The 27,138-nt window shown below is 43.0% G+C and overlaps 2 protein-coding genes across 2 annotated transcripts in view; both read right to left on the bottom strand.

The window, feature by feature from the left end:
• The window catches only part of LOC306913728 (uncharacterized protein), a gene marked incomplete at its 3' end in the record, with an annotated part of 21,910 nt that extends 3,284 nt beyond the window's left edge, over positions 1-18,626 (bottom strand). Inside the window, exons 1-5 of the mRNA XM_079490541.1 lie at positions 18,544-18,626; positions 4,216-4,269; positions 2,780-3,475; positions 1,576-2,280; positions 998-1,116 (exon numbers count right to left, since the gene is read on the bottom strand). Coding sequence (XP_079346667.1) covers positions 998-1,116; positions 1,576-2,280; positions 2,780-3,475; positions 4,216-4,246 — 1,551 coding nt within the window. The 5' untranslated portion in view covers positions 4,247-4,269; positions 18,544-18,626. The remainder of the gene's footprint in view (positions 1-997; positions 1,117-1,575; positions 2,281-2,779; positions 3,476-4,215; positions 4,270-18,543) is intronic.
• Positions 1-27,138, bottom strand: part of LOC306914513 (GTPase IMAP family member 8-like) — a 138,664-nt gene that overhangs the window by 7,315 nt on the left and 104,211 nt on the right. The gene's annotated exons all lie outside the window — the stretch shown is intronic.

Raw genomic sequence — 27,138 nt, 5'->3', positions numbered from 1 at the left:
ACAGACGGTGTGTGTTGGGCTTAACAGTGACAGTAATATGGGATTAATATCGTTCATTAATCTGAATTCTGAAACGAACAAATCTCTAAAAGTTTAAACTCTGTGTCTGAAAGCTGTTAATTTGACATTCTATCTTCTCCACAGGATGTTCAGAGCAGTTTATTAACCCATTCATCCATTTAGACCTGACGTCCACATTTAAAAAATATCTTCTAAATCATGACAATTTTCTGAAAAACCTCATGTTTCTGTATCAGCGGTGCTCAATATTGTCAAGTACCCCAAAGACTATATGTAATTGGCCGCCAACCCCCATCTCAAAATATGTTGTTCCAGGGACCCCCCCCCCCCCCCCCCCCAGAAGCAAAGATATGAGTTGAAAACGTTCGCTCTGAAAGAATATATATTCAAAGATTTGCGCCGCATTTTTGCGATTAAAAAAAGAAATAGCAGATCTACAAGCTCATAGCGCGGCACTCGGTGCCGCGCTATGAGCTTGTAGATCTGCTATTTTTCAACAGCTAAAGCATAACATAATGCTTGAAACACCAAAAGGGGTTCCCGCCCACAATGGGTTAAGATGCTGATTCTACAAATGCCTTCTAAATTAGTAGTTGTTACATTTTCAAGATAAATAAAAACTATAAATAGCAGAAGTGACGTAGGATGAGCTGTACATCTGCTATTTATGAATAGCCGCACAAATCTAAAATGACACATTTCTGTGTATTGATCAGTGACACTTCACTGATCACATGATCAATAGACATTCATGACAGCAGATATACAGTATATATATATATATATATATATATATATATATATATATATATATATATATATATATATATATATATATATATATATATAGTATAATATTATATTATATACTGTTACATTATCTTCAGAAAACATATTTGATCTCTTTACTGTTTATTAACTTAGAGTGAAGTCATTCATTATAATTATAACATCACATTCATATAATATTACTCACCTTGAATAGAGTTCGTTTAAACACCTCATCCTGCAGTATGAGATCTCCAGCTCTGCTTCTCTGAGCCTGTTCTCCACCAACCAGCATCACCTTCACCTCTGGTAGACACTGATGTTCTCCTGACGCACGCACACGCACGCGCACACGCACACACACACACACACACACACACACACACACACACACACACACACACACACACACACACACACACACACACACTAGTGAGATTAAACTGCATAAATGATTGCACTAAACTGACCACAGAACAATACATAATGTATCATTTGAAGTTATACTGACTAGTATCATGTGATCAATTATGTAAATGAGTTGAAATGCATTAATTAAAGCACCAATATAATAATATAATGTTCATTAGATCAGTTCAATGGAGGAACAAGTACTGTTATTTAACCCATTAAAACCAGGAAAGGATCCATCCATGCACACACACACACACACACACACACACACACACACACACACACACACACACACACACACACACACACACACACACACACACACACACACACACACACACACACACACACACACACACAGATGAACATCACCTTCAAACAGAGCTTTCAGAGCAGTTCTTTGTCTCTGTATCTTGGTCATCAATGTGTGGACATGTTCCTCTCTGATCTTCTTCCTCTCTGACGTCGTCTCTGAAACATCTCCACCATCTTCATAGTGTCCACCTCTGTTTCCTGCCACCATCTCCTCCATCTTCTGCAGCAGCTCTGTGACCTGAGTGTCATCTGTCTTCTGGTTGTTGAAGACATGGTACCTGTTCCCACATGTGTCAAGAAGCCAGCGGAGGTCTTCTCCTTCAGCCTCGATGTGCTGCTCGATGCTTCTGTCTCCCAGACGGTCTCCATGGGTGAACAGGACTATAGCATGACTCCACGCGCTCTGTGACAGAAGGGTCATGTGTTCCTCTACTGCTACTCTCTGTGCTTTGGTGAATGCTATATGAAGAGGAATGGCCAGAAGGACAGCATGTGGTCCAGGAGGACAGAGAGACACACTGTCCTGGATCTCCAGTTTGTCCATCTCTGAGGTGTCCTGTAGTGGATGGTTGTACCGCCAGCCTGGTGAGTCCACCACTGTCACATGTCTCCCTGCTACGCTACCCTGTCTCACCTCACACTGTGCTGACCTTTGACCTGCCTGACTAACTTTGAAACCCCTTTCTCCTAGAATGGTGTTTCCTGCTGAACTCTTCCCAGAGTCCTCCTTTCCCAGCAGCAGAATCCTGAGGTCAGTCAGTCCTGTCAGAGAAAACATTGTTTACTTTCACTTTGACAGCTTCTTATTTAAAAACTGGAGACATATCATTATTTCATCATTCATCGCAGTACAAATGGCAAACAATAGCAGATCTACAAGCTCACAATTAACACAATATGTTTTGAGCTTGTAGATCTGCTTGGAAATGTTCGCCTACAGTGTAATGACATGCCCATATTAGGAATGATGATTGATTAAGAACCAGGATACAATGTCCAGGAAATTATATGTTGTTACTAATATCTAATTCATAATATCTAATTAAGTTTGTTCAGTGTACAGTTCAGAATGTCCACCAGGAGACATCATAGAATAATACTAACGTACGTTACATTACTACTTAGACTAGTGTGTGTGTGTGTGTGTGTGTGTGTGTGTGTGTGTGTGTGTGTGTGTGTGTGTGTGTGTGTGTGTGTGTGTGTGTGTGTGTGTGTGTGTGTGTGTGTGTGTGTGTGTGTGTGTGTGTATGTGTGGGTGTACCAGTATCTTTTGGAAGTCCAGTGGTTCGTTTCAGAGTGTCTGTCCTCCTTTGTTCTGCTCTTCTGCTGATAGTTCTCTCCTTCTCCTTCAGTTCCTCTGAGACGTGTTCTTCTGTCTCATAGTGACCACCACTACTCTTCACCATCTGATCTATCTTCTCCATCAGCTGTGTGACCTGACTACCATCTCCTCTGTCACTGATGTTAAGAACATGGAAGCGACCTTCACATTTCTCAGTGAGATATCTTAATTGACGATTAGATCTAATGAGATCAGGTCTCATGTTGGTTTTATCAGCTACAGTGAACACCATAATAGCGCGTTTCCACACTCGGTCACTGAGGAGAAGACTCACATGCTCCTCTGCTGACAGATCTGTTCCCTCATATGGGGCGTCCAATGGCATCACTAGGACGAAGGCATGTGGTCCTGGAGGACACAGACTCACACTATGTTGGATTTCTAACTGGGTCAGTTTTGGGGTCAGATCTAGGGGATGATTAGACCCCCATCCTTGAGTGTCGACCACACTGACCTGTCTCCCTGACACTAACTCTTGTCTCATGACACTCTTAGTTGTGTATTCGATTGTGTCAAAACCATCTCTGCCCAGGATGAGGTTTCCTACTGAACTCTTTCCACTGAGACTTCCCCCGATCAGAACAATGCTCAGTTCTGACGGCTCGCTGTTCTTCCCTGGTTGGAAAAATAAACATAATATTGATAAAAATCACAGATGTGACTAAACCAGTATCAGTTTGTTGGTTTCATCTGATTTAGACCTGAGGCCGATTCTACAAATGCCTTCTAAATCAGTAGATCTCAAACGTTTTCAAGTCAAGGACACCCAGAATGATGTGTATTTGCTGCAGATCCCCCCCCCCCCCCCCCTGCTCCATCGGAAAATATCTTTCCAGGGACCCCCAGAAGAGAGGATTTGTGTTAAAATATTCCACATTTTTATTATTCCACATTTTTCAAACACTCAACACTGAGGCGTGGCACAAAGTGTCATGCTGTGAGCTTGTAGATCTGCTATGCTATAGATCTGCTATGCTATAGATCTGCTATGCTATAGATCTGCTATGCTATAGATCTGCTATCCTATAGATCTGCTATGCTATACTATAGATCTGCTATCCTATAGATCTGCTATGCTATACTATAGATCTGCTATACTATAGATCTGCTATGCTATAGATCTGCTATGCTATACTATAGATCTGCTATGCTATAGATCTGCTATAATGTAGATATGCTATCCTATAGATCTGCTATGCTATAGATCTGCTATACTAGAACCTCTGTTCTAAATCCTAAGAGTTTTCTGATAAAACTATATTGCTATCCAGTATATATAGGCCTATATATACGTTTAGCTGAACTGTAAAACCACACAGATCCTTTCCCAGTTCTAAAGGGTTGATAGAACTCACCAGTGATGGAAGCTGAGGTTCCACTGGCCATCCTGTCTACAGCTGTTGGTTGAACTGTAAAACATTAACATACAGTAAGTTACAATAATCTGCTGTTATTATAGGTTTGTTGGCATTACTGTTATATTGTTATATCACACATTGGACAATATAATGAATATAATATATTTAGACCAGCGGTTTTCAAAGAGGGACCTGCACCAAATGGACCCTCAGGTCCATTTGGTTCCAGTTCATGGTAGATTTCAGAACCACTGCTAGAGATGAACAGACTCTAAATGTGTCTCCATCACAACATCTCTCTCACATGTAATAGTTCTCTGACCGACACCATGTCAACATTAGTGTGTCCACACTAGACCTACTGATTAATTATTTAGAGCCTGGATTCACACATTAATTTTGACTGAACTAACCACAGAGCTGTGTGTGCGTGCGTGCGTGCGTGCGTGCGTGCGTGCGTGCGTGTGTGCGTGCGTGTGTGTGCTTGCGTGCACATAAACATTACTAATAATATAACTGTTACAGTGATAATCACATTCCTCACTGTCTGTCATTTTCCACACACACACACACACACACACACACACACACACACACACACACACACACACACACACACACGTGAAAGCAGATGTTAACAAGCCTTTCTTGTTGTTCTAACCTCGTATCCACATTCATTACCAAAAAAAGTGGTGAAAATAGCAGATCCACAAGCTCAATACACGTAGTATCGTGAAGCATTGTGAGCTTGTAGATCTGCTATTTTCCGCTATTTTCCAGGGACACATGGCGGCCCAGTGATGATACTACGATGTGATTGGACACTAGACTGGCCCAGTGATGTTACTATGATGTGATTGGACACTAGACTGTCCCAGTGATGGTTACTACCATGTGATTGGACACTAGCCTGGCCCAGTGATGTTACTACGATGTGATTGGACACTAGACTAGCCCAGTGATGTTACTACGATGTGATTGGACACTAGACTAGCCCAGTGATGTTACTACGACCTGATTGGACACTAGACTGGCCCAGTGATGTTACTATGATGTGATTGGACACTAGACTAGCCCAGTGATGTTACTACGACCTGATTGGACACTAGACTGGCCCAGTGATGATACTACGATGTGATTGGACACTAGACTGGCCCAGTGATGTTACTACGATGTGATTCGACACTAGACTGGCCCAGTGATGTTACTACGACCCGATTGGACACTAGACTGGCCCAGTGATGATACTACGATGTGATTGGACACTAGACTGGCCCAGTGATGTTACTACGATGTGATTCAACACTAGACTGGCCTAGTGATGTTACTACAATTTACAATTTAGGCATTTAGCAGACGCTCTTAATCCAGAGCGACTTACATTAAGCAAGAACAAAAGCATGGGAATACATCACATATATAAAAAGCATTTATCAAGAAACATGCGTAAGCTAAGAACGTAGCTAGAACATATCTATATAATGACACTGTACATATAAACTATACATATACTATACTATGCTGTACATATATACTATGAAGTGCTATGACTACATACAATGCAATTATTGTGCTGTCTACATACCATGCTATAAGTCTGTATCAAATGCTATCTAAGTCTAAAAAGTGCTGTCTAAGGGGGTAGGGTAAGTGCTATGGGCCATGGTGGAGTCTGAAAAGGTGGGTTTTCAGACTACGGCGGAAGATTGGGAGTGATGCTGCAGTTCTGACTGCAACGGGGAGTGCATTCCACAGTTGCCACACTACGATGTGATTGGACACTAGACTGGCCCAGTGATGGTTACTACGATGTGATTGGACACTAGACTGGCCCAGTGATGTTACTACGATGTGATTGGACACTAGACTGCAGGTCAAAACGTCAACAGCAACTTCTACTTCGTTAAAGGGCCACTTCACCTCTTTTGCAACCAGAACTTATTTTAATGATGTTTAGGACACAAACACTGTCCTGGGTGGAAAATGCAGTCTCACTTCCTTCCTGGACTCAAATTGTGCTGCTGTTATCTACTACAAATACTATTATTATTGACTGATTGCAGTTTCTTTCAGCGGTGGAATGGCCCTATAGGCCTGACGTCGAAATAAAAAAAGTCTTCTGAAAGAATATATATATATTCAAAGATTTGTGCCGGATTTTCACGATTTTTCTAAAATAGCAGACCTACAAGCTCGTAGCGCGCCACTCGGTGGCGCGCTACGAGCTTGTAGATCTGCTATTTTTAAATAGCTAAAGTATAACATAATGCTTAGTAAAAACACCAAAAGGGGTTCCCGTCCAGAATGGGTTAAGGATTACATTATAAAAAGCATGCAGCCAGAAGACAGAGTCCAGTAAATAAAATAATAAACATGTCAAACCAAGTCAGATCAGGATAAAGTCCAACAGGTATAAAGTGACAGGTGAATAAAAGCAGATTAAACATCAACAGAACCTCTCTGGACTGAAGGGATTTCTACTCAAAAAAGTCCATCTGGGACTCTGACAGGATTCTGAATCCACTACAAGCATTAGTTTAGATCTGGGACTCTGACAGGATTCTGAATCCACTACAAGCATTAGTTTAGATCTGGGACTCTGACAGGATTCTGAATCCACTACAAGCATTAGTTTAGATCTGGGACTCTGACAGGATTCTGAATCCACTACAAGCATTAGTTTAGATCTGGGACTCTGACAGGATTCTGAATCCACTGCAAGCATTAGTTTAGATCTGGGACTCTGACAGGATTCTGAATCCACTACAAGCATTAGTTTAGATCTGGGACTCTGACAGGATTCTGAATCCACTACAAGCATTAGTTGTCTCCACCAGGCCGAAGGCATGGGGAGAGAGTATGTTTTGCACTCTGTCCGTCCGTCCGTGTGTCCGTCCGTCCGTGTGTCCGTCCGTCCGTGTGTCCGTCCGTCTGTGAACAGCTAATCTCCGGCACCGTTAACCCGGTCGATGCCAACTTTTGCACACACACTCCCTGGATGCCAACGATGAACCTCTGCCCCAAAATTTCCAGAACGGCCTGTTATAGCGCCACCAGGATGCCGCTTTGTGCAAAACAAGTTTTTGGACAGTACACCTACAGATTTTGTCCAAACATCACGCAAATTGGTACACAGTCTCTCTAGAGCCATTCAACGAAACGTGTCTTTCAGATTTCTCAGACTCCATCCTGATTGGCTAAGATTGGCTTCCAAAGTTTGCAAGAGTGCTCAGTTTCAAACAAAATGCTGCAAATCATGAACACATCGTGTGATTTCCGTGAAATTGTGCACGCACATTCCCACTAGGCCGAGGAAGAAATGCCACATGAACATTTTCAACTCAGCCTCATGGTGGCGCTATAACTGGCTGAAAAGTGTTTTTACCTCTAACTGCACGGATCTGTGGATAACTTTGTATGCTAACTCCCTAGAGGCCAAGGAAAAACCTTTGCCTGGATTTTTTCACATCTGCTCTTTATAGCGCCACCAGGAGGCCGACATATGTAAAACACATTTTCTAATATTACTCCTTCAGATTTTATCCAAATCTCACGCAAATCGGTACACATGCTCTTCATAGTCATGTGATCAAGACGGGTTTGTTTGATTTCTCATAATCCACCCTCATTGGCTACGATTGGCTTCTAAACTTTACAGGAGTAGCCCGCTTTGTACCCGTTTTGTACAAATCGCCACAACTACTCAACGCAGTGTCCGATTGTGGTGAAACTGTGCATGCATATTCCCACTAGGCTTTGGAAGAAATGCCACTTGACCGTTTTAAAATCAGCCTCATGGTGGCGCTACAACAGGCCAAGCCGCGACACACACACACACACACACACACACACACACACACACACACACACACACACACACACACACACACACACACACACACACACACACACACACACACACACACACACACACACACACACACACACACGTTTATATTGCTCCTAAACATTTTCCCAAACATCACACACACACTCCTATCCTCCTGGTGGAGACCTGTGCCCAGAAGGGCACTTTTTCTAGTTTAGATCTGGGACTCTGACAGGATTCTGAATCCACTACAAGCATTAGTTTAGATCTGGGACTCTGACAGGATTCTGAATCCACTACAAGCATTAGTTTAGATCTGGGACTCTGACAGGATTCTGAATCCACTACAAGAAATTAGTTTTGCACGAAAAACACTCCTTGGCCTAAAAACGGCCATATTAGCTGTCATCACAAATGTGATGAGGACATCACATTTGGGCAAGTGGCCGAATTCAGCCCAAGGAGTGTTTCTCGTGCAGAACTAATGGTTGGAATGCATTCAGAATCATGAACCCCCCCTAGTTTGACACGTCACATGCTACTGAAAGCAGAATGACATTTAGAAATGTTTTTCTTATATAGGTTGTTAATGGTACTCCAGCTTTCAGCTGCTGTTTTTGATTGATTGATTGATTGATTGAAATATTTATTAACAGTTTGCAGAATTACAGTACATTTCAAGCTCAACTCAATACAAAGACTGTTAACTGTGAGTGGACGACCCAATAAAGCATTACACTTGTTTACAAGCGGGTCCACCTTGTTCAATTCATCAAAACATTTAGAGACATACAAATAGACACTTCTATATAGCCAAGCAAAGTTTCCCAAGGTCGCCGGCCTAGCTAAATCATTAGAGCAGCCCTTGGGCGACAAAATGTGTAGCTTTTAGACAAATTAGTGCAAAATCACCCTTTTCTCTATAAGCTCCTCCACTATGAGGACATTCAGAGCAACATTGATTTAGGTGACATTCACACCAGAAAGCTTCACCCAGACGGCACGACACATGCACGTTATGAGTATAATTTGAAATTTTGATTACCATAGATTTCACTGTGTAGGCTATAGTTTATGCATGGAAAACATTGATAAAGGTCCCCCTGCTGCGTTTCCAATAGCTGCGGATGACAGTGTGAAGGCAAACCGCAGCAAATTAAATATGCAAGAAGTCCCAATTCTCCTCCCATTCGCATCGAGTCTACCGAAGTATTAGGTGGGAATGTGACCTAAGATACAGGTTTAAATCACCAAGCAACACTATCTCAATGATGACAGAGGTTAAACTTAAAAGGTCACTAGAATCAGACAAATAGGAGCTGCTAAAACCAGGATACAATAAAACTAGAAAAAGTGCCCTTCTGGGCACAGGTCTCCACCAGGAGGATAGGAGTGTGTGTGTGATGTTTGGCAAAATGTTTAGGAGCAATATAAACGTGTGTGTGTGACGCGGCTTGGCCTGTTGTAGCGCCACCATGAGGCTGATTTGAAAACTGTCAAGTGACAGCCCATACATCCAAACAGAAAAGTCCTATCTGATTGACTGCCCATACATCACAACAGAAAAGTCCTATCTGATTGACTGCCCATACATCACAACAGAAAAGTCCTATCTGATTGACAGCCCATACATCACAACAGAAAAGTCTGATTGCATTAAAGGACGTTAACCTCACGTCGCCACTCCCTTTATGCATGTTCACCCTGATATTAATTTAAATACCCTGATATTAATTTAAAACAGCCACACTGATATTAATCTAAAACAGCTACACTGAGCTACATCACTGGCTTCAGGCCTGAAAAAGCATCTGTCAGAAAACGACTAACTACTAAATGGAGATATAATTATAATTAAGGTATTAAATCCCAAACCATTTTAACACATGTCTCTTGGCCTGCTGTCTAACATACAGTCCTCTGATCAGATACTGTACACTGTATAATGCTTCCTAATCCACCACAGAGCGACGGCCGCCTGACTGACTCACTGGCAGTTTTTTGATTGTAATATGTATTAACAGTTTACAGAATTACAGTACATTTCAAGCACAACTCAATACAAAGACTGTTAACTGTGAGTGGACGACCCAATAAAGCATTACACTTGTTTACAAGAGGGTCCACCTTGTTCAATTCATCATAACATTTAGAGACGTATATACACTTCTATAGCCAAAGAACAGAACAGGAATTCATCATAAAGATTTTACGGGGGCCAGTTTAGAATTGCAGCCGTCCGTAGGTGCCCTTTGAGAGCGGTTTTGAAGGAGTCAAGGGATTTGCATGTCTTAATGACTGTTGGTAGGGCGTTCCACATTTTGGTGGCATAGGAGCTAAATTAATTTATTCCCTTGTTTGTGCCGAAGTGGAGCTGCTTCAGCCGCTGTCACTCATAATGCTTACAAAACAACCTCAGAAATAATACAGGAATATGAATGCATGCTTTCTTAACGACCTCAGACAATAAGAATTTAATTTAATAATTTAATAATATTGCTAGTCATAACTTTCCCTCCTCCCCCCACGGCTGCCGTGGCCGCTGCTGGAAAATGCACTCGCTCTCCCTCAAAAACATAAAATAAAAATAAAATAATCCTAGCTGTCGTTTGCTACAGTATTGAAAACAAACAGTATTGTAAATTAAAAAGAAGACAATACTGCATTTGTGTAAGAGAAATAATAATACAAACGTTTTTTCGGTCATTTGTCTAGAAAATGATTTTAGTGAAAAATCGTTTGGTGAAGCTAATATCGTTCACTGTAGGCCAGTGGTTCCCAAAGTGGGGTCCGGGGACCCCCAGGGGTCCTTGAGGGAGTTCCAGGGGGTCCGGGGACCCCCAGGGGTCCTTGAGGGAGTTCCAGGGGGTCCCCAGCTAAATGATAGTTTGGAACCAAATGGACCCTCGAGGGTCTGTATTCTCTGTAACTCTGAGAGTGTACAAATGGAACCAATTTGGTGTACACTCTCAGAGTTAAATAAACATTGATTTTACAATATAAATTGGGGGTCCCAGAGATGCCATTAAATGAGCATTTAATGGCATAAAACGTATTCATGTCAAACGGGGGGTCCTTGAAATTAAACGGGTTGAGAATCACTGGCTTGAGCCGTAGAAATGTTCCTCGTATGCATGGGGGTCCCTATAGCTGCTGTATGGTTTCAAACGGGGGTCCGCGGGGTAATACATGTCAATGTGGGGGTCCTTGATATGAAACGGGGGTCCGCGGGGTAATACATGTCAATGTGGGGGTCCTTGATATGAAACGGGGGTCCGCGGGGTAATACATGTCAATGTGGGGGTCCTTGATATGAAACGGGGGTCCGCGGGGTAATACATGTCAATGTGGGGGTCCTTGATATGAAACGGGGGTCCGCGGGGTAATACATGTCAATGTGGGGGTCCTTGATATGAAACGGGGGTCCGCGGGGTAATACATGTCAATGTGGGGGTCCTTGATATGAAACGGGGGTCCGCGGGGTAATACATGTCAATGTGGGGGTCCTTGATATGAAACGGGGGTCCGCGGGGTAATACATGTCAATGTGGGGGTCCTTGATATGAAACGGGGGTCCGCGGGGTAATACATGTCAATGTGGGGGTCCTTGATATGAAACGGGGGTCCGCGGGGTAATACATGTCAATGTGGGGGTCCTTGATATGAAACGGGGGTCCGCGGGGTAATACATGTCAATGTGGGGGTCCTTGATATGAAACGGGGGTCCGCGGGGTAATACATGTCAATGTGGGGGTCCTTGATATGAAACCGTTTTGGAACAGCTGCTGTAGGCTAGCCGGTCTTTTTACAGCGTGGCACACGAGGATCTAACACAATGTTACCTGTACCCTTGGTATTCCCTAGGATCTAACACAATGTTACCTGTACCCTTGGTATTCCCTAGGATCTAACACAATGTTACCTGTACCCTTGGTATTCCCTAGGATCTAACACAATGTTACCTGTACCCTTGGTATTCCCTAGGATCTAACACAATGTTACCTGTACCCTTGGTATTCCCTAGGATCTAACACAATGTTACCTGTACCCTTGGTATTCCCTAGGATCTAACACAATGTTACCTGTACCCTTGGTATTCCCTAGGATCTAACACAATGTTACCTGTACCCTTGGTATTCCCTAGGATCTAACACAATGTTACCTGTACCCTTGGTATTCCCTCTAGGATCTAACACAATGTTACCTGTACCCTTGGTATTCCCTAGGATCTAACACAATGTTACCTGTACCCTTGGTATTCCCTAGGATCTAACACAATGTTACCTGTACCCTTGGTATTCCCTCTAGGATCTAACACAATGTTACCTGTACCCTTGGTATTCCCTAGGATCTAACACAATGTTACCTGTACCCTTGGTATTCCCTAGGATCTAACACAATGTTACCTGTACCCTTGGTATTCCCTAGGATCTAACACAATGTTACCTGTACCCTTGGTATTCCCTAGGATCTAACACAATGTTACCTGTACCCTTGGTATTCCCTAGGATCTAACACAATGTTACCTGTACCCTTGGTATTCCCTAGGATCTAACACAATGTTACCTGTACCCTTGGTATTCCCTAGGATCTAACACAATGTTACCTGTACCCTTGGTATTCCCTAGGATCTAACACAATGTTACCTGTACCCTTGGTATTCCCTAGGATCTAACACAATGTTACCTGTACCCTTGGTATTCCCTAGGATCTAACACAATGTTACCTGTACCCTTGGTATTCCCTCTAGGATCTAACACAATGTTACCTGTACCCTTGGTATTCCCTAGGATCTAACACAATGTTACCTGTACCCTTGGTATTCCCTAGGATCTAACACAATGTTACCTGTACCCTTGGTATTCCCTCTAGGATCTAACACAATGTTACCTGTACCCTTGGTATTCCCTAGGATCTAACACAATGTTACCTGTACCCTTGGTATTCCCTAGGATCTAACACAATGTTACCTGTACCCTTGGTATTCCCTAGGATCTAACACAATGTTACCTGTACCCTTGGTATTCCCTCTAGGATCTAACACAATGTTACCTGTACCCTTGGTATTCCCTAGGATCTAACACAATGTTACCTGCACCCTTGGTATTCCCTCTAGGATCTAACACAATGTTACCTGTACCCTTGGTATTTCCTAGGATCTAACACAATGTTACCTGTACCCTTGGTATTCCCTAGGATCTAACACAATGTTACCTGTACCCTTGGTATTCCCTAGGATCTAACACAATGTTACCTGTACCCTTGGTATTCCCTAGGATCTAACACAATGTTACCTGTACCCTTGGTATTCCCTAGGATCTAACACAATGTTACCTGTACCCTTGGTATTCCCTAGGATCTAACACAATGTTACCTGTACCCTTGGTATTCCCTCGTACAGGATCTTGTTGCTAAACATGTACTGTACACTGTTGCTGCTTCACACGTTGACATTTAGACTCTTAAGGTTTCAGTTGTTCCACAACCTGTGATCATCTCTCATCCTCCATGTCTGTCTGTCTGTCTGTCTGTCTGTCTGTCTGTCTGTCTGTCTGTCTGTCTGTCTGTCTGTCTGTCTGTCTGTCTGTCTGTCTGTCTGTCTGTCTGTCTGTCTGTCTGTCTGTCTGTCTGTCTGTCTGCAGCTCCACCTCCATCACTGTCTGTCTGTCTGTCTGTCTGCAGCTCCACCTCCACCTCCTCCATCACTGTCTGTCTGTCTGTCTGTCTGCAGCTCCACCTCCACCTCCTCCATCACTGTCTGTCTGTCTGTCTGCAGCTCCACCTCCACCTCCTCCATCACTGTCTGTCTGTCTCTCTGCAGCTCCACCTCCACCTCCTCCATCACTGTCTGTCTGTCTGTCTGCAGCTCCACCTCCATGCACCTCCTCCTACAAGAACCCCATGGTGAGTCCAGTGTTCTTTTTTTTTAAGATATTCTTTTTGGTTTTGGTTTAATAAAGTTTCTAGCATCGTGAGTCGTGACTACGAGCTGTGCGACCTCTGTTCTTAAGTCAAAGATATTTTATTGGCCTTTATTGATATGGTACACTAGTAATTAGACAGGAAAGGGGGAGACAGATACGATGCGATACAACATCATTGTCAGCTTGCACTGACATTTGTTTTGCGTCCATGACGTCACCGTTCAAGATACAGACAAGACAGACACAATACATTACAAAAAGATACATTACAGGACACACATCACAGAAACAGACATAGGAACAAGAACACCTCTGGTTTACCCATTTTGGTTTAAAAGCAGTATACAAAACTACAAAAGAGTTATTTAGCCTGTTTATCTTATATTTAGGTACTCTAACCCGCCTCATGGAGGGCAACAGTTGATATTCATCATTTAAAACATTTAAGGGCTCAGAGGAGATACTAGACAGGCGTCAAAGGCCGACGGGCTCGGGACTCGAACCCGCGACACGCCGTCAGGCTGGGTTGCCGTCCGAGGTGCCTGTACCGCTCAGCCGCGGCCCAGGCCGTGAGTCCAGTGTTCTGCTGGACCTTATACTGTATCACTTTATTTAGGGCAGTGCATATTAATGGACACAATAGTGGACCATAGTGGACCAATAGTGGACCAATAGTGGACCAATAGTGGACCAATAGTGGACCATAGTGGACCATAGTGTACCATAGTGGACCAATAGTGGACCAATAGTGGACCAATAGTGGACCAATAGTGGACCACAATGGAAACAAGCAAAGGCTTTTTTGTGTCTACGTCCATTTGGCGTTTTTTAAAATGTCATTTTCTGTAATTTTCTTAAACTGCCAATAAAGTATTCTATCTACATTAATGTTAATTTAATGTGAATATGACGGATTTGGCAAGGAAGCTATAGTTTTCATCTGCAGTCCCACAATACATAAAAACTAAAACAATATAATACATTACATTGGGAAACAAGTATACAGGAACAATGTATGTAGGTGCATACGGTTTAGCAGCGTTTTTATAGGGCAATATATTTGCAAACAAAGTAACTTGCTTTCAAATAAGTCAGGACACTGTCAAAGTGCACGTGGTGGACCCTCTTGTAAACAAGTGTAATGCTTTATTGGGTCGTCCACTCACAGTTAACAGTCTTTGTATTGAGTTGTGCTTGAAATGTACTGTAATTCTGCAAACTGTTAATACATATTTCAATCAATTAATCAATGGTCAGGTAGGACACCTACTGGACGACAAGAGGTACTGCATAAATCTCAAAGGAAAACTATCATTCCCAGACATGTCCTCTCCATTATAGTTACAGAGTGACCAAACGTGTCCCTTTGCATGGGACTGACCCTCAGGCATCCCACAAACTGAGACCCTGTCCCACATTGTGACTGGCAGGCATCAGTGTTCAAACTGAGACCCTGTCCCACATTGTGACTGGCAGCCATCAGTGTTCAAACTGAGACCCTGTCCCACATTGTGACTGACAGGCATCAGTGTTCAAACTGAGACCCTGTCCCACATTGTGACTGACAGGCATCAGTGTTCAAATTGAGACCCTGTCCCACATTGTGACTGACAGGCATCAGTGTTCAAACTGAGACCCTGTCCCACATTGTGACTAGCAGGCATCAGTGTTCAAACTGAGACCCTGTCCCACATGGTGACTGACAGGCATCAGTGTTCAAACTGAGACCCTGTCCCACATTGTGACTGACAGGCATCAGTGTTCAAACTGAGACCCTGTCCCACATGGTGACTGACAGGCATCAGTGTTCAAACTGAGACCCTGTTCTAAATCAGTAGATCTCAAACGTTTTCAAGTCAAGGACACCCAGAATGATGTGTATTTGGCTGCGGCGGACCCCCCCTCCCCCCCCCTGCTCCATCGGAAAATAAGTTTCCAGGGACCCCCAGAAGAGAGGATTTGAGTTAAAATATACAACATTTTAATATTAATGCATTTTTTCAACACTCAACACTGAGGATTGTTCTAATAAACCTCGCAGCGTGGCACAATGTGACATGCTGTGAGCTTGTAGATCTGCTATGCTATAGATCTGCTATGCTATAGATCTGCTATCCTATAGATCTGCTATGCTATAGATCTGCTATCCTATAGATCTGCTATGCTATAGATCTGCTATGCTAGAACCTCTGTTCTAAATCCTAAGAGTTGTCTGATAAAACTACATTGCTATCCAGTATATATAGGCCTATATATACGTTTAGCTGAACTGTAAAACCACACAGATCCTTTCCCAGTTCTAAAGGGTTGATAGAACTCACCAGTGATGGAAGCTGAGGTTCCACTGGCCATCCTGTCTACAGCTGTTGGTTGAACTGTAAAACATTAACATACAGTAAGTTACAATAATCTGCTGTTATTATAGGTTTGTTGTCATTACTATTATATTGTTATATCACACATTGGACAATATAATGAATATAATATATTTAGACCAGCAGTTTTCAAAAAGGGTTCAAATGGACCCTCACAGGTCTGTAACTCTGAGAGTACATATGGAACCAAATGGACCCTCACAGGTCTGTAACTCTGAGAGTACATATGGAACCAAATGGACCCTCACAGGTCTGTAACTCTGAGAGTACATATGGAACCAAATGGACCCTCACAGGTCTGTAACTCTGAGAGTACATATGGAACCAAATGGACCCTCACAGGTCTGTAACTCTGAGAGTACATATAGAACCAAATGGACCCTCACAGGTCTGTAACTCTGAGAGTACATGGAACCAAATGGACCCTCACAGGTCTGTAACTCTGAGAGTACATGGAACCAAATGGACCCTCACAGGTCTGTAACTCTGAGAGTACATATGGAACCAAATGGACCCTCACAGGTCTGTAACTCTGAGAGTACATATGGAACCAAATGGACCCTCACAGGTCTGTAACTCTGAGAGTACATATGGAACCAAATGGACCCTCACAGGTCTGTAACTCTGAGAGTACATATGGAACCAAATGGACCCTCACAGGTCTGTAACTCTGAGAGTACATATGGAACCAAATGGACCCTCACAGGTCTGTAACTCTGAGAGTGTAGATATGGAACCAAATGGACCCTCACAGGTCTGTAACTCTGAGAGTACATATGGAACCAAATGGACCCTCACAGGTCTGTAACTCTGAGAGTACATATGGAACCAAATGGACCCTCACAGGTCTGTAACTCTGTAATAATAATAATAATAATAATAATCACAGCAGTGTAATTATTTAACTAAATATGCAGATAAGTAAGACTGTAGGTATAGACCGTGTTCACGCACGCACGCACGCACGCACGCACGCACCCACGCACGCACGCTACATTCTACATTCTTCTCTAATGATGTTGTTCCATGTGTACATGGTTGTATGTGGGTAGGAAACCTGTTTGACAACCTCTCTGTCCCTCCTGTCCCCGTCGTGCTCAAACCAGGAAACATTTATTATTATTATTATTATTACTACTATTATTATTATCAACTATATCTACTGCAGGTTCCCAAACATTCTAACCCTTTGACCCAAAAGAGAGAATGTTTTCTCTCCGAGACCCAAACTAGAGAAATCACTTCACGCTGTGTTGTGAGCTTGTAGATCGACGGTGTTGTGAGCTTGTAGATCGACGGTGTTGTGAGCTTGTAGATCGACGGTGTTGTGAGCTTGTAGATCGACTGTGTTGTGAGCTTGTAGATCGACGGTGTTGTGAGCTTGTAGATCGACTGTGTTGTGAGCTTGTAGATCGACGGTGTTGTGAGCTTGTAGATCGACGGTGTTGTGAGCTTGTAGATCGACGGTGTTGTGAGCTTGTAGATCGACGGTGTTGTGAGCTTGTATAGATCGACTGTGTTGTGAGCTTGTAGATCGACGGTGTTGTGAGCTTGTAGATCGACGGTGTTGTGAGCTTGTAGATCGACGGTGTTGTGAGCTTGTAGATCGACGGTGTTGTGAGCTTGTATAGATCGACTGTGTTGTGAGCTTGTAGATCGACTGTGTTGTGAGCTTGTAGATCGACTGTGTTGTGAGCCTGTAGATCGACTGTGTTGTGAGCTTGTAGATCGACTGTGTTGTGAGCTTGTAGATCGACGGTGTTGTGAGCTTGTATAGATCGACTGTGTTGTGAGCTTGTAGATCGACGGTGTTGTGAGCTTGTATAGATCGACGGTGTTGTGAGCTTGTAGATCGACTGTGTTGTGAGCTTGTAGATCGACTGTGTTGTGAGCTTGTAGATCGACGGTGTTGTGAGCTTGTAGATCGACTGTGTTTGTGTGAGACACCATCTACTCGCTGAAGATAACATGTGAGCATTCCTCCATAGCTAAACCCAATTTAAAACTTCCTTTAACTTGAACTACATTGAATGTAGGCTGTAGACCATTATGGAAGAGAACACACACACACACACACACACACACACACACACACACACACACACACACACACACACACACACACACACGCACACAGTCATTATGAAAAACCTTCTCAAAACAATGATTTTGTACTTCAAAACATTGAGTATTTTACCTTATTGGTTGTGTGACAGAAAGGTGCTGAGTGGATTCCAGCTGCGTGAGGCGGTGCTTCTGGAATGTGTTGTATTCTAAAAGCATAAAGAGAATGATAGCAGTCAACAATGGAAACACGACAGTATAAAAACATGCTCTACTTTGACACATAATATGATATTACCTATAAGTACGACACCCTCCTCTCTCTACTGTCTGCTGGCTAGTGTTTCTGACATTTACAAATGTAAGACCACGCCTTTCTGGTCCACGCCTTCATCACCTCATGAATAGATCACTGCAACGCCCTCTTCTCCGGTTTACCATCAACAGCAACAAATGCTCTTAGATTAGTCCAAAATGCAGCAGCTAGAGTACTCACCATGGAAAAGGAAATGGTTTCAGGATGTTATCAGATGACTCGTTAAACTGAATGGTTTCAGGATGTTATCAGATGACTCGTTAAACTGAATGGTTTCAGGATGTTATCAGATGACTCGTTAAACTGAATGGTTTCAGGATGTTATCAGATGACTCGTTAAACTGAATGGTTTCAGGATGTTATCAGATGACTCGTTAAACTGAATGGTTTCAGGATGTTATCAGATGACTCGTTAAACTGAATGGTTTCAGGATGTTATCAGATGACTCGTTAAACTGAATGGTTTCAGGATGTTATCAGATGACTCGTTAAACTGAATGGTTTCAGGATGTTATCAGATGACTCGTTAAACTGAATGGTTTCAGGATGTTATCAGATGACTCGTTAAACTGAATGGTTTCAGGATGTTATCAGATGACTCGTTAAACTGAATGCTTTCAGGATGTTATCAGATGACTCGTTAAACTGAATGGTTTCAGGATGTTATCAGATGACTCGTTAAACTGAATGGTTTCAGGATGTTATCAGATGACTCGTTAAACTGAATGGTTTCAGGATGTTATCAGATGACTCGTTAAACTGAATGGTTTCAGGATGTTATCAGATGACTCGTTAAACTGAATGGTTTCAGGATGTTATCAGATGACTCGTTAAACTGAATGGTTTCAGGATGTTATCAGATGACTCGTTAAACTGAATGGTTTCAGGATGTTATCAGATGACTCGTTAAACTGAATGGTTTCAGGATGTTATCAGATGACTCGTTAAACTGAATGGTTTCAGGATGTTATCAGATGACTCGTTAAACTGAATGAGTTTGGGATGTTATCAGATGACTCGTTAAACTGAATGGTTTCAGGATGTTATCAGATGGTTTCAGGATGTTATCAGATGACTCGTTAAACTGAATGGTTTCAGGATGTTATCAGATGACTCGTTAAACTGAATGGTTTCAGGATGTTATCAGATGACTCGTTAAACTCCGTCATCAGCCCTTTATCAACACCATGCCATGGAGCCAGTATGGACATTTACTACATATTGACGTTTGTTGTCCGGCGTTGCGTTGGTCGTGTTGTCCTACTACTCATCATCATCATTTTTCGACCGCGGTCGAGATCATGGATTTCACGATGCCACGCCAGACTTCCCGGTCCTTCATTTCCATCCCCAGTTCCTGCTTTACTGATGCAAGTGTCCCTAGCGATAGGGACAGTTTTTCTACTCCAGAGAAGAAGAAGGGAAGCTATAACCTCATTGTCAGCTCTGTAGCAGTGGCCGGCAAACTGTGTTCTTCTGGATCGGACTAGTGTAGAAACACGGGGAAGGTTGCTGTATATTAGATCAGTCGATGGGTGGCTCTTCCAAGACAGATTTTGTTCTCTCATTAGAAGGCGGGAGTGTAAGTGCCCGTCAAGTGTCCATCAGTGGCGTGCACAGACATTTAGAGGGGCAGGTGCTCAAGTGAAAAAAAGGGCACCTTGTGCAGCGCGTGGAAACGGCCGGTTGCCTTAATAGTGTGAGTTTTATAGATTGTGGGGCTAAATAATATATTAGAAGCTTTTTATCAAGAATTGATCAATGTCACCATGGAATAAGAAAGGGCACATTGCGCTCTAGCACCCCCTAGTGTCTATCTGTGCACGCCACTGGTGTCCATGTCTCGGAACCATAGAGTAGAATACTAACCCTATAGAGCGTCGCAGTCCCCCCCGCCCCCCCCCCCCCCCCCCCCGAGGGACCCGGAAAAGTATTCCCCGTTCATTTTCCTCTTAGACTTTTCAAAAAGTATTAATTTATTTAAAGACGTTTACGCTGCGGACAAAGCCAACTCGAGTTGTGACAAATCATGACAATAAACACAACCTCAGTCTTAACGGGGCCACGCGAGTAAACACAAAGCGAAGTTCTCGTATTATCGCAGTGTCGCCAGCATGTTTCTGCCTCGGGGAGCAGTATAGTTTCACTTCGGTAGGCAGTATGTAGGAAATGTCCATATTGCTCCATTGCGTGTTCTTGATAAGAACATATTGGTCATTATGGGTTGATGACATTCGACGCGGGTGGTTTTGGGAGTGTGGGGGGGGGGGGGGGGGGGGGGGACGGACGTGTAATATTAGGAGAGACAGAAGATGATTGGACGTTTCTCTGAAGGCACTTTAATTATCACACGTCGCGTCGAGACGGACAAATAATAATCGTCCATGAACCAATCAACGACGAAGAGGATGTATTCAGCCAATAGGAACGATGCAGTGTCGCCGTAGAGCGCTACTGAACCGACTACTGTATGTTGCACACACACACACACACACACACACACACACACACACACACACACACACACACACATATGCTATTATGTATGTGCTGCCTCTGTTATGCTGCTGCTTGGGTCATGTGGGAACAGCTGCTCCATTTATATTTATATTAGCTGAAGATTCTATTTACTACTGCTGAAGGCTGGACGTCACACAGCGAACATTACCCCTGGAACAACATATTTTCAGATGGGGCGTCGGCGGCCAAATGCAGATCATTCAAATTTAAATTTCGTCCTCGGGTCTAAATGTGTTAACACATACATTTATATATGGTCGCAAGTTACCACAGTAGGGAGGGGGGGGAGGGGGGGGTGGCCATGTTTGCTGTTGTGACATCATGGAGTGACGGCGCTGATGGCCAATCAGCCACTGCGTCAGAGTCACCTGACCTGAATCGCCATGACATCTTATTTTGTAATGGTAGCGATTCAGGGCTGGAGCCAGGCTAGTGTAGTGTGATGCATTATGAACTTGTAGATCAGTGATTCAGGGCTGGAGCCAGGCTAGTGTAGTGTGACGCATTATGAACTTGTAGATCAGTGATTCAGGGCTGGAGCCAGGCTAGTTTAGTGTGACGCATTATGAACTTGTAGATCAGTGATTCAGGGCTGGAGCCAGGCTAGTTTAGTGTGACGCATTATGAACTTGTAGATCAGTGATTCAGGGCTGGAGCCAGGCTAGTGTAGTGTGATGCATTATGAACTTGTAGATCAGTGATTTTCACACTACTTTCACCCGACATCACACGAGTAGAAAAAAATGAACTTTTTGTTGTCCTCGCAATGTTGCCTGCTTGCCGTACTGGCCGTTTATAATGACATCATCCATGTAGCAGTCCTGTGTATATATGGCTTCATCATTAAATATGCTAATTACTACTCGTTAATGGTAATTAAGGCTAATTAATAACAGTGATTGATAACAGTGACAGACGGAGCCTCCCAATTAAGTTTGGAGCTGCAACGTTGCGGAGCTTTGAACCGCAATGATGTATATATTGTTTTTTTTATTTTAATTTCCCCGTTTGAACTGGAATTATATATATTGGTATCGACACGTTGTCTCGTACGCCAGACCGTCGCCTCCCACGGCGTTCCAATGCCTCCACTCAGAGGTCAGGGGTCAGAGGTCATCAATATGTCCCTATGCACAGGTCAGGTGTTGTTTTCGTCGACTAAAACTAAGACGAAAAAAGTTCGTCGACTACCTTTTTTCACTGAGGAAAAACTAAATTGAAAACTAAGCTATGGTGACTAAAAGTAAGACTAAATATATTGACAATTTCTTCAACAAATAAAAAGTAGACTAAAATGTTAGGAAGGGACTAGTGGACAAGAGATCCAGTATAAGTCATTTTACACTTGGTTGCATGCTGAAAATAGCCGATCTACAAGCTCACAACGCATCGCGCTGCTTGCTATTTTCAGCAAGTGTAAAAACGGTCATTACGACGGCATCAAGGCCCGCCGAAATACATTTTAGTCGACTAAATCAACCGTAGAGTCAGTGGACTAAAATCGTATGATATTTAGTCGAGTAAAACTAGACTAACACTAAAACATTCCAGGTGACTAAAATGTGACCAAATGGAAACTATTCAAGAGACTAATGACTAAAACTAAACACTGATACAGATACATGTGTCCATGGAACTAAAACTAAACACTGATACAGATACATGTGTCCATGGAACTAAAACTAAACACTGATACAGATACATGTGTCCATGGCAAAGACTTGACTTTTTTTTTTCCCCCCACACCTTCATAATGTCTATAATGTTCTTATTTTGAACATAAGATCTAGTTACTGAATGTCAATTAAGTTATCCAGGTTAAGTTATCCCCCCCCCTCCCCCCCCCAGCATATATTATGTATGAAATCTACTTACTACGACAATATGGTTTGGTACATTAGGAGTCCAACTAACTACTAGTCGTTCTCAAATGTTTTAGTTGCCAAGAAAGACCCCCTTTAATTAACGTTGTGACTCAGAACTGTTATGGTCAATTCACCCTTTGTCAAGTCCCGCCCCCTGGTTGTGCCCCTCTTCGCACCCATTGGTTGCGTGGTTTCGTGGTTGGACAAAAATCCTCTCTCTCCATCCACTACCATTGAAATAAGGTGTTTTTCAGTTGCTTCGTGTTGATATTCTGTGCGTTCAATTCTTATTTTAAACTTGGTGTCAGTAAGAAGGAACATCACAGGTGCTAGCCTGGCTAATAAGCCAGACCGAATCAGCCGGCGGATTACGGTCTGGAGAGGCTCAATTGTACGCCCATTTCCTACACCAGAGAACTGGTGTGGCCAATCGGGACACGGTATGCAATATGGGCGGGCTTTGGTACAGTGACGTTCAATGCTTGAGACCTTTGACTGACAGTAGCTCTGACCAATTGCGTCAAAGAGAAAATGTTTGAACCCGCCCCCCTGGGAAACAAGATCCATACACAGCATCTCCAGACTCAAATACCACACGACTGTGTGATTTGAGTCTGGCTTATTAGCCACGACAGTGTGATTTGAGTCTGGCTTATTAGCCAGGCTACACAGGTGCAGCACGGTGACTGCAGGGCAGATCATGTTTGTTTTTAGTTTGTTCCAAAAATGATGTTTTAGCAAATTCAATATAAACTAGGCGGAACCAGGGCGGAACAAGGCAGAAAGAGCCTGCTGGTTGGTCAGTCAGGGACCAATCAGAAGGCTGACAAAGGGTGAATTCATGTGTTTATGTGTTTCTGGTAATATTATTGTCCACTCATGTCGTTTGTCCGTGTGGCAAAAAATGGGAATTTTTGACCAAAAAAGTCCACCACAAGCCATCATGTGGATGAGCCCTGCTTCCATCGTTCAGTCTGTCTGGAGAAGGGGTGGGCAACTGGCGGCCCGGGGGCCACATGCGGCCCCCACCTTCACTTAATGTGGCCCTAATGTCAGAATACTGATATAATATTGGTTTCAGATGTTAAAATTCAAAACATGCAAACAGGACCCGCTTTAATTCAGTCTAAATTAGTAGCTCATGGCTTCAACACAAGTATACCGTAATTAAAGGCATTTGAAATTACATAAAAATGTTAATTTTCAGGATTCCAATAAAAGAATATCAAAAGATAATTCAAGATTTAAATTTGAATATAGCAAAAATTAGCAAAAATATTTTGGCTATGACAGTAATATATGGCCCTAGTGTGGAAATATAGTGGCCCTCTCCATGGTCAAAGTTGCCCACCCCTGGTCTGGTCTCCATGGTCAAAGTTGCCCACCCCTGGTCTGGTCTCCATGGTCAAAGTTGCCCACCCCTGGTCTGGTCTCCATGGTCAAAGTTGCCCACCCCTGGTCTGGTCTCCATGGTCAAAGTTGCCCACCCCTGGTCTGGAGCGACAGAAGCTCTAAATACCATCCAGACGTAAAACGGCGGATGTGGCGCTAAAAACGTCTCAAATAAATAACGGTAATGGGTGGCACACACCAAGACTGTATTTCAATAATCTAGACAAAACGTTTGGGCTATCCCAGCCTGGTTATAGCCCAAAACGTTTGGGCTATCCCAGCCTGGTTATAGCCCAAAACGTTTGGGCTATCCCAGCCTGGTTATAGCCCAAAACGTTTGGGCTATCCCAGCCTGGTTATAGGTTTATAGGCTATCCCAGCCTGGTTATAGGTACCCTAACCCTATCCCAGCCTGGTTAGGGTTAGGGTTAGGGTTAGGGCTATTCCAGCCTGGTTATAGCCCAAAACGTTTGTCTCCTGTTCAAAATGCAAGAATAAATGATTGAAATGCAGTCTTGGTGTGTGTGTGTGTGACCCATTACCGTTATTTATTTGATATGATTTGAACGGGTAACACACCTAAAGTCAGAGCGCGGTGGTCACATGAAGACCCTATAAACGTCCCAATGTAAATCTACATAATTGAAGCCTAATATAGCTTTGCTGCTTTAGTAGAGATGAGAATTCAACAGTCTGATATAGTATTCACACCCGTTTCCACTGTTATCAATAGACAAGACCGCAGTGATCACTGAGGATCAGTACGATTAGAGGATGGGCGTGCTCTGCCGACTGATAAAACAAACCGACAGGATTAAGGTTGGTGAACATGCGTTAATATTAGGACCGCGCTGCGACATGCTTGTGGTTATGTTTAGGGGAGGGTATGAGGAGGCTTGTCATTTTCAGTAGGCAGTAGACCAAAACGACAGGATTAAGGTTGGCGAACATGCGTTAATATTAGGACCGCACTGCGACATGCTTGCGGTTATGTTTAGGGGAGGGTATGAGGAGGCTTGTCATTCTCAGTAGGCTCCCAGCATGTCCAGTAGACCTGAGTAGACCGATAAGATCGGTTAACGTGTCATCAACGCCAATCGCAGCCAGTAGGCTCCAGACTACATGCAGTAGGTCCGATTGGCTAGATAAGATCGGCGTAATAATAAGTAACCTACTGGGAATTATCGGTTGATTTTCGGTCGAAACGGCTCGTATTCAGAGGTTGTGGAATTAGTTCCAGAACTACTTCGAAATGGGTTCCGGTCTGGTTTAAATGGGTTCCGGTCTGGTTTAATGGGTTCCGGTCTGGTTTACGGTCTGGTTTAATGGGTTCCGGTCTGGTTTAATGGGTTCCGGTCTGGTTTAATGGGTTCCGGTCTGGTTTACGGTCTGGTTTAATGGGTTCCGGTCTGGTTTAATGGGTTCCGGTCTGGTTTACGCGAGACTCAGTCAAGAGTCGTAGTGAAGCATGTGTGTGTTGCATATGAGACTCATACGTAGGATTATAATTAATACAACACAGTTATAATTAATTCACGTAATTATAAGACTTAATATGTTAGGGATGCAACCGTTCACCGATCATCATTTTGGTGTTAGCATTATGTTATGCTTTAGCTATTGAAAAATAGCTAAAGCTCATAGCTCATAGTGCTGGCGCGCTATGAGCTTGTAGATCTGCTATTTTTGAAAGATCGAAGAACGACTGACATAGAAACATAGCTTTTTCAGAAAACTGTCAGGATTTAGAATCTGATCTCAGGTCAAAATGGGTTAACTATAGAAAACAGCTGAGAAAGATGCACATTTAGCACAATCTCACATTGTATTAGGAATTCTGCAACCCAGAACCACAGTATAACGGGTGTAAATTAAACCCTATATACTGGTGGAAATGTTTTATTGCAATAGCGATAGCGGAACTTTTGACCGATGTCATTGATCGGTTAAAATGTCGCATCCCTACATAAAGTATTGTGCTGTATTCATTATAGATAATATTAACCATCTGCTTCATGTTGCTTTTCTCTGTGTGTAAAGAAAAATAATCGATTGATTGTTTCTGTTGCTTTTCACATGTGACAAAACAAAAGCAAAGAATGTTCACTTTAAAAATGTAAAAATATTATATATATTATATTCAAAGATTTGCACAAATTTTCACGATTTTTCAAAAATAAATCTGCAATTTTTGATTAGCCAAAGAAATATAAAATATAGTTAATGTGGTTAAAATGATTGTGTTAATATAAATTATGTTAGCAAAATATGTTGGCTATATTTTTCTGAGGACCACACTTGGTCAGCAGTGGTTCCTAAAGTGGGGTCCGGGGACCCCCAGGGGTCCTTGAGGGAGTTCCATGGGGTCCGGGGACCCCCAGGGGTCCTTGAGGGAGTTTGAGGGGAACCCCAGCTAAATGATATTTTGGAACCAAATGGACCCTTATGGGTCTGTAACTGAGAGTGTACAAATGGAATCAAATGGACTCTTATGGGTCTGTAACTCTGAGAGTGTACAAATGGAACCAAATGGACCCTTATGGGTCTGTAACTCTGAGAGTCTAGAAATGGACCCTTATGGGTCTGTAACTCTGAGAGTGTACAAATGGAACCAAATGGACCCTTATGGGTCTGT

This window comes from Electrona antarctica, assembly GCF_951216825.1.
Source record: "Electrona antarctica genome assembly, chromosome: 21".
In the NCBI taxonomy this organism is placed as follows: domain Eukaryota; kingdom Metazoa; phylum Chordata; class Actinopteri; order Myctophiformes; family Myctophidae; genus Electrona; species Electrona antarctica.
The sequence above is the reverse complement of the archived record's forward strand: the minus strand, read 5'-3'. Positions and strand labels throughout refer to the sequence as shown.